This window comes from Corylus avellana, chromosome ca5, assembly GCF_901000735.1.
Source record: "Corylus avellana chromosome ca5, CavTom2PMs-1.0".
NCBI lineage: Eukaryota > Viridiplantae > Streptophyta > Magnoliopsida > Fagales > Betulaceae > Corylus > Corylus avellana.
Genome location: NC_081545.1, coordinates 26,228,403 through 26,240,581, shown reverse-complemented (window position 1 = coordinate 26,240,581; position 12,179 = coordinate 26,228,403). Strand labels below are relative to the sequence as shown.

At 34.8% G+C, this 12,179-nt stretch overlaps 1 protein-coding gene across 3 annotated transcripts; it reads left to right on the top strand.

Annotated features, from left to right (window-relative positions):
• The first annotated feature begins 3,672 nt into the window (after nt 1-3,672).
• LOC132180424 (regulator of nonsense transcripts UPF3) lies at nt 3,673-12,162 on the top strand. Of its 3 annotated transcripts, XR_009440149.1 has the most exons (14): nt 3,673-3,928; nt 5,899-6,005; nt 6,342-6,437; nt 6,539-6,640; nt 7,010-7,089; nt 8,209-8,307; nt 9,763-9,886; nt 9,978-10,066; nt 10,261-10,768; nt 10,946-11,038; nt 11,149-11,267; nt 11,352-11,405; nt 11,618-11,746; nt 11,836-12,162. XR_009440149.1 is itself a non-coding variant. In XM_059593233.1 (13 exons), exons 1-12 carry the CDS (start codon nt 3,789-3,791, stop codon nt 11,388-11,390), a joined length of 1,593 nt encoding a protein of 530 aa, XP_059449216.1. In that variant the 5' UTR covers nt 3,673-3,788; the 3' UTR covers nt 11,391-11,405; nt 11,618-12,162. The 3 variants fall into 3 exon arrangements, 2 of the variants coding, with proteins under 2 accessions (XP_059449216.1, XP_059449215.1); XM_059593233.1 differs by having other exon boundaries at nt 6,542-6,640; nt 11,618-12,162; XM_059593232.1 differs by having other exon boundaries at nt 11,618-12,162.
• The last annotated feature ends 17 nt before the right edge of the window (nt 12,163-12,179 follow it).

The window sequence follows — 12,179 nt, the reverse complement described above, 5'->3', positions numbered from 1 at the left end:
TGGATGGGATCTGGTGCATTCGCTTAGAGGATCAGGAGATAATGTAGGCCGTCAAGATTAGGTGGGACCTTACTTCACGAGGGACCCAGTCCACTGATTAACGCTCTGTATTTTACATCGTGAACACCGCCGTTATGGTGGGGTCTACTAACTTGGAAGGGCGTGTTGTGCCAATGGAATCTGAACGAGGGTAGCGGAAACCCGACTCCATCCTTAGCGTCCTTACCTTTTCTTAAGAAGATCAACGGCTGCGATCTTCCCGCGGCAAATGAGACTTTACCAAAAAAGTGTCCACACCTATTTTTAAAAGATATATGTTATTTAGTATTATCTCAATATTCTCCCAGCATTATCTGCAGCTCAATTTATTTTTAAATTTTTTTGAAAAAATTTAAATTCATCTAAGAGTACATTAAGCATGTTAATATATCTCTTTTTAAAAAGAGTAAGGCTAAACATCACACTTTCATTCTACTTTTTTAATAGGATCGACCAGTCACATCAGCACACTAAGATGAGATTTAATCTTTAAAACTACTTTTTAAAATAGTAATATTTAGATGTTATATTTTTATTTTAAAATTGCTGACGTGGCAGTTTAACACTCCAAATTAACTATTGATTTTTAATTATTATTTAACAATAATTAATCAAAGAGTTAGTTTGACACTGTTAATCCATAATTTGATTAGCCCATATTAAAAACAACACAACAAATATCTAGATGCTGTAATTTTATCTAACAACGTTTACGTTGTCATTCCTTTATCTAAATATAAGAAAAACTCCTAAAAATTCACTTGCAATGGACTCTTTTGGAGTTTCCTAAACCAAGGGAAAGTTGAAGGAAACTAATTGGGATATTTATTTTTATTAAAAATAAATAAATAAACTTTCTCTTTCTTCTCTCTTTTTTCTAACATTGATTTGAAATAATATTTTAAATAGTATAAGAAAATGATAAGGAAAGTTATTATTGAGTTAAAAATGACAATTATACCCTCATGTTAAAACGAGCTGGCTCTTCTCCGATTGAAATGACACTTCTATCCTTATCCATAAAGATGGCATGCTAACTTTGAAGGAAAAATTAAGTCCTGGGCCATCATTTTCATGACAGGAATAAAATGTATTTGTTTTGTCCGGGTACAAAAAAAAAAAAAACATCCTTTCTACTCATGAACAATGCTCAAGTACTATATTTTTCACTTGTAGTGTACTGTGTACGCAAGACTTCGTTTGTCTGTCGGTGTGTTTTGGGATGTGTATTTTCTTTTTTTATTTGAAAACAAAAATAAGTATTTTCGCATGGCATAGAGATAAAATTTACTTTTAGATTTTTATGGGTGTTTTGTACTTGAATTGTTTCTTAATATTTTTGTTTTTGAAAGTATTATATTCCCTCTATATATATATATATATATGTTGAGAAATCTAAATGAAAAATAAAAAATTAGGAAGGCACTTTAAGGATAGAGTTTTCCGCCAAACTAGGTTTGAAGAATTTCTTTTAACATAATCTATAAAAATGACATGTGTTCCTTTTTTTAATAACACGTGACATGCATATGAGTTTTTAAAATTATTTATTCCAACTTTATTCATACTATTAAAAAAATGTGCATCTCACATGTTCAAATGACACATGTCATTTGTATATATAAGCTGTGTTGGAGAAAATTTCTCCAACCCAGTTTAAAGGAAAATTATGTTCACACTTCAAGAACAGAGTTTTCCTCCAAACTGGGTTGGAGGAATTTCCTTCGACCTAGTCTATAAAAATGACATGTGTTCCTTTTTTTAATAATATGTGAGATGCACATGAGTTTTTAAAATTATTTATTCCAACTTTGTTCCTACTATTAAAAAAACATGTGCATCTCATATTTTTAAATGACACATGTCATTTGTATAAACTGAGTTGAAAAAAATTCTTCCAACCCAGTTTAAAGGAAAACCTTGTCCCAACTTCAAAGATTGATCGAACAAAATTGTTTCTTTAATGGCTTGTTTATAACATATTTTGTCCAGTTTCTAAAGTGCCAAGAGGATCGATTGGACAAAATTGTTCCCAACAAAGAATGAAGCCCAATAGTTGCTGTAGAACCTTCTATAGTAACAAAATGGCACCTTATGATGAGAAATTGCGCGAAAGAAATTTATACGGAAGAAAAGATCACTTCTGTTGCAGTGTATTTGAATATGATTGATTTGGTATGTTCGTAAGTCATTTACATTGAGAAACTTGCAACAGAAAAAATATGTTCATTCAAACACCAACCAATTAATGCTAGTAGCTTTTCAGGAAAGTTACTTCACATCAAAGAAATTAACCTTTCCAATTAAAACTTCAATTTAAACCCTTTTTTTTTTTTTAAGACTTTAAATATCACAATTTCTTTAACCCAAACCTAAATGCGTCATTGTCAAGTGTGGTTTCACATATGATCTAACTTGATAGTAAAATCTAAACAACAAAAAGAAAATATATATTAACATATTTTTCACCATCCAAAGAGGGCAGCTGTATGCATGACGGAGAGAGCGTCAAAGGGCAAAACATCGTTTCATGTAGCGGTTAACGATTTTTTCAAATTCTAAAACTGCTAACTGTATCATTTTAGCTTCCTAAGTGGTTAGATGTTAAGCTGTTAGCGGTGAGAGGGTTTTTGATGTGGGAGGAGCAAGCTGAGAAGGAAACGATGAGAGAAAAATAATGAGAAAACTAAAGAATGACGACGAGAATCATTGGGGAAGGGATTATAGAGGGGGAATCCTACAATGAGGGACAAGCTTTGATGGGTGTAGGAGGAGTATCACACTAAGAGAGGTTGGTTACGTGATTTCGTAAGTTAAAAGTGTAATTTTAAATAAAACAACGAATCGTGTATCATTTGGGAGTGTTTTTTAAAAAATTATGGTTTTTTTTTTTAAAAAAAAAAAAAAAAACCTGTTTTCAAATTGCTACACATGATTTTAAATGTCAAATCGAGATTTTACCAAGACTTTAAATACGTTTGTAAAATTCATTTTGAAATGTTTCTTGCAAATATATGTTTCTCTTGGTAGTAAGGAGGTAGTTGATACAAATATTAAATGACTAGGAGAAATACTAAGGGCCTATTTAGGATTGCGTTTGAGAGATTTAAAAGTGCGTTTAACGCTCAAAAAGTTCGTTTGAAGAAAAAGTAATCGTTTTGATAAAAAAAATTAAAAGCGTTTTTAAAGGTCCAAAAAGCTTAAAAATTGCCAAAAATTATTTTTTGACTTCTCAAACGCAATCTCAAACATGCTCTAAATACTATATTTTTATCCTACAATTGTTTATCAATATTGATGTGGCACTCTAAATCAACTATTTTTTTTTTATTTAACAATAATTAATCTAAAATTAATTGAAAGTGTCAAATCAACATTATTAAACAATTATAAAATTAAAATATAGTATTTACCATTAATACTCCATCTAATAACCTTTTTATTCGGGTCCAAGCATTCAGTTCCCAAAAAAAAAAATAATAATAATAATCCAAGGTCAACCACTCATGGGCCATTGCAAGCCTTCAACAGACCCTCCCACATAATGGGCCCACGCCCGGCCCTTGCTAGTCCGTCGGCCACCATGCCATCGTGTCTCTTCAGTCTCAAACTTGTACCGAAACCCAATCCTTAAAATTCTCGAACTATGAAAATTTTCTTTCCTAAAGTGAATTTCTAGAGCAAGGGTAAGCAACAGCTAGAGGGAGTCAGGAGAGCGAGAGAAACAGAGAGATTTTGCACCGCAATCGATGAAAGACCCTTTAGAGAGGACCAAGGTGGTGATTCGGCACCTCCCACCGTCTCTCACGCAGTCCGATTTCTTCCCTCAAATTGATGATAAATTCTCTGGCCGATACAACTGGTTCTGTTTCCGCCCCGGAAAAAACAGGTTTTGTTATGCCCTTTTTTTTTTTTCTTAGCATTATGTCCAATTATTATTGTATCGTTTCTATTTTGTATTTGATTACGCTCTATTTGGTAGCCCCGAATTTTTTTTTTTCTTTTTGGGTGAATGATTTGAATGTGTTTGGTTGGGTAGAGATTTTGCAGTGTTTCCTTCTGAATTCTTATAGCATAAATTGCGTTTGGTTTCTTGCTCTCAAAGCAAGAAAAAAGCACTTGCAAAATGTTGACCGACCAAACGGTGCTTAAAGTTGTATAGGTTTAAAGTCCGTTTTGGTAGCTTATTTTTGTATATCATATTATAAAAGGTGATGTGTTGCGTGATAGTTATAGCTTCAATCAACCGATCAAAGTAAATTTAATTAAGTTCTTGGCCAACGTTTTGTATGATTCGTGCGAGAGCTTAGAGGGGAAAGGGAGCTGATATTTTGAGTATGGGGTTTGTTGTGGTTTGGCTTCTTAGAATCGGAAAGGCCGCTTAATTTTAAGTGTAGTATAGTTATTTGATTAATCGATATTTTGTTTTTCCTCTACAAACCAAAATGATATGGGAGATTATGATTTATAATGGGGGAGGTTCAATAGGTAAAGTTTGTTAGGTTGCTTAAAGAAAAAACAAGAAGAACTCATATAAGTAGTAAGATGGAAGGTGAAGACCCATCAACCCAAGTTCTCATTTTAATATATGAAGATTATGAAAACTGAACTTATTTTGATACATTTTCAATTTAATCTCACATCTTTATGACGATATTCTGACCTGTTTTAGACTGTTAATAGAGATAATAAAATTTGATTACATTGTGTATCAGAATCATCTTAAACAAAAACATTTGTAATTTTTGTTTTTTGTCTTTCTGTTCTGGAAGACAAAAAACAACTTGAAACTCGAAACACAAAACACTCTTATAAACACAAAAACAGTTTTCACCTTTATTTCTATCATAACACTTTTTCAAACTAAAAACAAAAAACACTTCCCAAGGGCCAAAACACATTAACAAACATACCAATCTTGAGCTTGGATCTACTAAATGGTTTTGTTAAGGTGCAACAGTGCCACTTCGTTCACTTTGACGACTCTTAAAACATGTCTTACGGGGTGTGATTTTGAATGCCATAAAAGGCTTTGGCTTCCCTCACTGGACACCAATTGGTTTTTAAATGAGATGGTCAAAGGCCCGATCCAACAAATGGTATCAGAGTTAGGGTCATGAGTTTGAGTCGCAAAAGTGTCACGTTGAGGGAGGGATTGTTGAGGTGCAACAATGTCGTTCTCCTTACGCGGACGACTCTTAGAACATGCTTTGCGATATGTGATTTCGAATGTCATAAAAGGCTTTGGCTTTCCTCACTGGACACCAATTGGTTTTCAGATGAGATAATTAAAGGCCGAGCCAACATGTTTGATATCTGAGAACCTAACCAATCTAAACTAAGGAACATTAGCCAACTCTCGCCCATTTATTTTATGCAACCAATGGTTATTATTTGTGATTTATAGCATCAAACAGAGGACAAAATGAACTAGATTACAAGTGGACTGTCAAGTACTATAGGGATCTAGAGTTGTTTGCTGGTCAGGAGGTTACGTGTCGTGTTGAGTTATAGTGATAAAAGAACTTCTAATTGTTTGCATCGAAGATTATGTACATGCATACTAGGAAAGTGGTTTCTTTCTTGCTATGCCTGGTTGCTGAAAGCATATCAAGAACAAAAGGAACGAAATTGTCGAATGTTAAAAATATGAATATTTGTTTGACTTGGGAAACTAGAATGAGCACTTATCTGAGCTCAGACTAACCAAATGACTTAATTGCAGTGAAGTTTTTCATCACTTAAAAATCAATTAGGATCTAGGGATTACTCTTCTTTTTTTTCTTCTGTTTTCTAGGCAAGCAAACATGGATTAATAAGTTTTCTAACTGAAAGAGCTTTTTCCTGAACTAATTGCAGCCAGAAGCATCAGAGGTATTCTCGAGCCTACATAGACTTCAAGAGGCCTGAGGATGTTTTCAAGTTTGCTGAGTTTTTTGCTGGACATGTGTTTGTTAACGAGAAGGGTAACCAACAATGAAACAACTTACTCTTTACTTTGACAAGTTTGCAAACAACTGCAGTTTTCTTTAGTTCTAGTGGATTGCTTCAGTGAATCTCATTGCATATATGAAAACCAATGGTCATATTGACTAATTCAACGTTGATTAAGATTTGGTCTGTGACTAGTATGTTCTCAACCATTTCTTTGAAAGACTAATATCATGCTTGATCTGATTATGGATACATTTAATAATTGTAAAAGGTAGATCGTGTGCATCTCATTTGTAGGCTGTCACGCTCATTTTACTTTAGAATAAAAAGTATTTTTGTGAAGTTTTAAACTGTGTCATTAATCTCAGGTGCTCAGTATAAGATTGTAGTTGAATATGCACCTTCACAGCGTGTTCGAAAGCCATTTTCTAAGAAGGATAGCCGTGAAGGAACCATATATAAAGGTAGTAAAATATGTTGCTTGGAAAATATTGTACTAGCATGGAACGACTTATGTTGCTTGTTTACTAGTTTTAGTAATGTATTACCTTTTCTTTGATGAAAGTAGATCCTGATTATTTAGAGTTCCTCAAAATTATCGCAAAGCCCGCTGAGAATCTTCCTAGTGCAGAAATACAGTTGGAAAGAAAAGAAGCAGAACAAGCTGGTGTGTTATTATTCTTTTTATGGCTTTTTATTTCCATTCTACCTATTTATTCAACTTATTATAGGATTATAGACCCCAAGCGATAGCTTAATCAGTTGGGAATCATGCCTTATGAAGCGGAGATCACTATTTTCTTTTCTAAAGGTCATCATGATGCCCATTTCATTTGATGATGTGAGTTCCCTCTTTGATTCTTTTTTAAAGGCCACCTTGGTGCCGCATAAGGTTGTGTCCAAGGTGTTGTGGAGAAACTTTCCGTGAATAACTTTTCTCATAAACAAACTTGGTCACAAATTATTTACTTAAGAGATATATTAGAACAAGTTTGTTGGTTTTGGATGTATTAATTTCTCTGTGCTTCTTCTCCAGGCACTGCAAAAGAACCTCCTATTGTTACACCACTTATGGAGTATGTTCGTCAGAAACGAGCTGTTGATTGTGGAGCCCAGGTAATGGTGTTCTACCTTTTTTGTATCTGTTTTTTTATTTATTAATTGACTATCTTCAAGCAAAATGTTGTTTAGTTGCTGTATAGTTCAAATGAACATGTGTGTGTGATGTGATTAGATTACTATTTTGTTTATAATTATTTTGGTTTCTGAAACAAGAAAAAGAAAGTATTGATACATTGGTTGTTAAATTTATAGTTGAATTAGAGTGAATCATATTTAATTTGTGGTAAAAAGGTTCTTTCGAGTTATTAGTTAACTGAAAAGGAAAGGTAATAAAAAAGAAGAAGCAAGAAATAAAGAAAGAATAGATTGATCTTGGGAACTTTTGTACTCGTAACACTGTCTACAATGCAAAAAGTTGGTAGTAATGTTGTTGAGTTTATTATGGCTTGGAAGTTTGGTCATAGGAAGAATATAACAAATATGGAAGACTTCTGTGTACGCATGCATTCCATGTGGCCCCCTGAAAATAAAGGAACATTACTACTTTTGGTGTCACGCCTCCATCTTATTAACTTAACCATGTGCTTTTTAGATACATTGAATTTATTTTCCTTGTCAAAAAATTTCTGTTTCTTTTGAGATCTCCTTTGTGAAATATGTTTTTTTTTTTTTTTAAGAAGTAATTGGGTACAAGGGGAAGGGGGAAGGAGAGATTCGAACTTACGACTTCTGCTTTATGAGCTGTTGGGTTTGAAATATGCTTAAAAAAAAGAGAGAAAATTTCATTTTCAGTACATACGGACTAATTAGAGGCTGCTTTGAATTTTATAGTTGTGTTCATTTTTTTACTTGTACGAGTAACCGGTTTGTTTGGCCCATCACGTTGTTAGCTGGTAAGTTGGAAAAATCTTGCTTTTACGCGAAATAAGCTACGAAAGTTTTGAAGAGATTGTTCTGGTTTTTTTTTTTTTTTTTCTTGTTTGTTTTTTTTTTGCTTTTGTACACAGCCAAATTAAACATTATTATTAGGAGTGTAGTGCAGGTACTGATTTGCTTAGGGTGGAGAAGAAATATAGGTGCCTTTTTTTTAGTTGATAAAGTAGATTTTATTTTTTTTGATAATTTTGAACATATAAGCTCATGTCGTGGATTGGATTTTGTGATCAATGATAGGGGTCATCAGTTGTTGGGAAGATAAGGAGAAGAGCTGGGGCTGCATCCCCAGGCAAGCCTGGCTCATCTGGTACCAAACGAGGTTCTGAGAAGAAAAAGGTATGCCCCTCAATCATGTACTCATTTTCCGTATATTCTTAGTTTATTTGTGTGAAAAAGGTTAAAATCGTCAATTTTGATATTCAGATTTTTCTTTAATATTCATAGAAATTTTTCACTTTGCTTCTTGTTGTATTGTGTTTGTTACTTTTGTCACTGCATGTGCAGCTGATTTGTTGGTATTGTTCCCAAATTCGGTTCAATATGTACTGAAATAGAAGGAGAAGCTGTATTTCTTACCCAAACTTTTATTAGTTATTCTTGATTCATAGTGTATGTGGAGATGAGAGAGAGAGAGAGAGAGGGGGGGAGGGGAGTTGGGCAAGTAGTATCATTCATGTCAGGACATCAACCTGAGCTTTCGTGGTGATACCCCCCAAGGATCCTCCTCAGATATTCCTCCTACTAGATTCCAGCACAGCCTCTCTCCACAATGTCTTGGGATGCTCGAGTATGCTTATTCTCTAGTAGCATTTCCAGGAAAATAGTAGCTTGCTGCGTGCTTTTAACAGTAACAGAAGTACTGGTGTCAGCATCCTGAGTACAGTCCTTTGGTTGCAAATGTTTTCATTGCCTTCTATTCCTTCATTTGATTTTTAGGTTCTATTCTCTCTTGTTAGGACCAAAAACATTCAATCTCCTTTAGCATTAGGCAAGTCTTCCTTTTTGAGCCTTCATGCTGCATATTGCAATCTTTTCGTAAGCTAAGGTCTTATACTGGAATTAATGCCAGGTAAGACATGAAGTGATGCTGGAGAGCTTCTTAGACTAGTAAATTGTGCTTTTTTTGACTGAAAATTATGAAGAGCTAAAACTAGGCTTGGGTTAAGAATCAAGTTGTAAGAGAATGATGTCAATATGGAGGATCTTTTTTAAGTAAAAAAACAGTAGAAAAATAAGAGAAAGAAAGATGAAGAAGATGGGGGAAGAAAGTTTTTAGGTGTTGCCTCTCATTAGGATGGGATGCTCTGCTTTGGTCACTACCTCTTGTAAAAAGAAGCAAATCGTGTCTGTGTGTGTGTGTGTGTGTGTGTGTGTGTGTGTTTTGTCTTATTTTTGTTATTCTGTAATCAAGTTTTTTTTTGTTATTCAATAATATGTTTATTTTCTATCTTGTATGTTCTCTGCATACTTCTGAGCTTGATGACACCATTTCTGGTTTAAGTTAGCTCGAAATACTTTAGGTTAGAAGCTTCCTCTCTTTATTGGAAGTTTTACCAACAAATACATTTGGGACAAATCAATGAGATTTTTATATTTGATAAATCTCATCATTCATCTGCCCCCTTCTTGTTTAGCAACTGTCGGTTTCTAGTGGCTGTGCTAGTTATTTTCTTCTTTGTGGTTGCTGTCCTTATGTTTGCCAATGCATTCATGGTCCTCTGTACATTTACAGTTTTTGTTCTTGAAGTGAAAGACAAGGCTACGTGCTGACAATTTCTGTTTGAATGACAGTATATTTTGAAGGAAAGTGCCAAGACTACTACTCAAAAGAACAAGTCAACTTTCATTGTAGTGGCTAGGCGAGAGGATCAACCAGCTACTTCAAGTGGAAAAAAAACATCTGTAAATGAATCAGGTAAGTTTTTCCTTTTCTTGCCAATGATAAATCTTTCTAGCCTGTATGATTTGTTTCTGTTGTATTCCTCATACGATTCCTGGATTTGCAGTCCGTGGCATTGAAGGTTCTGTTTCTGGAATCCCTGTGACTGCGGATTCTGGAAAGAAGATTCTGCTTCTAAAAGGGAAAGAGCGAGGAGTATGTCATTTTAAGTTTTCTCTCTACGTTTTTCTTCCTTCCTACTTCATTATTTTGATCATCTGCCATGTTTTAAATTTCTTTTACAATTTGACCACCATGTTTCACGTTGTACAAAGCTTTGTTTGATTTATTATTGCTGATCATTTTAATAATCTGCATGTATATTTTTATGGATTTATGACACTTCCCAGATTCCTGAGGGCTTGTTACAACAGCAGGGTGTAACACCACCAGCTGGTAATTCTCCTGCTTCAACTGCTCAAAGAGAGAATCAGAGGCGTGAGGCTGGTGGGAGGCTTATCAGAAGCATACTTTTAAATAATGATGCTCATCAAAGTCAATCTTCAACAGCAGTCCAGCCTCAGCAGAAAATTCAAATCTTGAGCTCAGAAACTGGCAAGCGACCATCACGGCCTGTCAATGCTCGATTGGGTTCGAATGGTCCTGCCTCTAAAAATGAATCAAACTCATTTGGTTCTAAAGGGGATCCAAAACGGACTCCAGACGATAAATTTACAAAAAAGGACCTGCAAGGTTTGGGTAATGTCAGTGAGAAACAAGAAAAACGTACAAGAAATAGGGATAGACCTGACCGTGTTTGGACTCCTCTTCATCGATCTGATGTTTCACATGCTATTGATGAGCACTTGTCATCATCCGTGTCGCACTCTACTCGATCACTATCTGATTTGGTTGAAGGTACCACTGTTACTGTGCATGGATCTGTGTGTGCAGTAAATTATGGAACTATATTGGGGAACCATGTTTCTAGTATCAAATCATTAATCTGCATGACATAACAATTCATGAATGCGGCATTTAAGACTTATTTAGCTGGGAATACAAGAAACTCACTATCTGCCTTTGGTTATCCAGCTTCCCATGGAGAAATGAAAGACTTGCCTCATGGAAGCAGGACTGCAGAGGTTACAACGCCAGCAAGTGGACGTAACAGTTCTGTCGAGAATGGTTAGTTTTTTTTTCAAGGCGTGATGTGTTGTTGGCCCTTCTTTCTTTCTTTTAAGTAAAACTATTCTAGTTGTGCCATTCTGCTTAGCTGATGTTTTGATTTTCACCAGGTTCCCATAGGCATGTTGGTCGTCGCGGAGCTGCCCATATTTTAAAGGATGATGGCTCTCTAAATATGAGTGAGGGGAAATCTCCCAGAAGAGGTGTTAGTGGCCTTGGTGCTCATGAGGTCCGGATAGTTTGTGCCAAATCATGAGCTACATTGTTTTCTTCATTACTTTAAGTAGTTAAATTTTTCCGCTTGTGTTTACAGAAACTAGTGTGGGTTCAGAAATCTTCTTCAGGCTCTTAGAATGTCATAAATTCGGTAAGTCCATTTATTTACATCCCCCCTCATTCGAAAGATCCTTCTTCGTCTAAATATCTCAAACAGAAGCTGTGAACATAATTTTGAAGAAATATGATCAAATGCATAATGAATTATAACTGTCTAAGATGATTTATTTGTGTAGTTTAAACACTGATCATAGTGATTGCGTGTTGGATTAGAGCCTGATGGTTTTGTACTTTGTGAAACAGGTATGGCATTCAGTAACATCAATAATTCGTCAATTGTCCAAGGACTATGGCTAAGGCCTCCATTGAAGACATCGTACAGACAAGACAACAACACAGAGATGATTTTGTGGTTGTGCCAAAGGGGGTAGGGTATGTGCATGTACATGCGTTTGGATATTGAGTTGAAAAGTTTTTAGACGTGGGATACCATCTGACCATGACAATTTCTTCGAGTGTAGAAAATTACGCTTGTGGAAATTTCTTTTGGTAAGGTGATCTGATTTGTGCCCAACAAGGAGATGCACTGATGCAGCATGCTCAAATCTGTTGAATTCAGAGTTAAAAAGTATGCAAGTGACGAGATACCCAAGTTTGAGAGAGGATTTGCTTTTGTTGATTATATCACTTTAAGGTAGCCAATTTGTATTTTCAATATTCTGAAGTAAGAATCTTGAAATGAAAGCATGGAGGCAGAAAGTAGATCATGTCTTCACCTTTATGTATATCATATGATTGTGAAAGTTGTTATTGACTCATTTTGGTATGGAAATACGGAATTGAATTTAGATGTTTTTTTTATTTC

Bases quoted from the DNA above. Each gene is read 5' to 3' on its own strand.
- LOC132180424 (XM_059593232.1), top strand. From the start codon at position 3,789: ATGAAAGACCCTTTAGAGAGGACCAAGGTGGTGATTCGGCACCTCCCA. The intron at 3,929-5,898 runs GTTTTGTTATGC...AACTAATTGCAG, and splicing joins TTCCGCCCCGGAAAAAACAG to CCAGAAGCATCAGAGGTATT. The intron at 10,769-10,945 runs GTACCACTGTTA...TTGGTTATCCAG, and splicing joins ACTATCTGATTTGGTTGAAG to CTTCCCATGGAGAAATGAAA.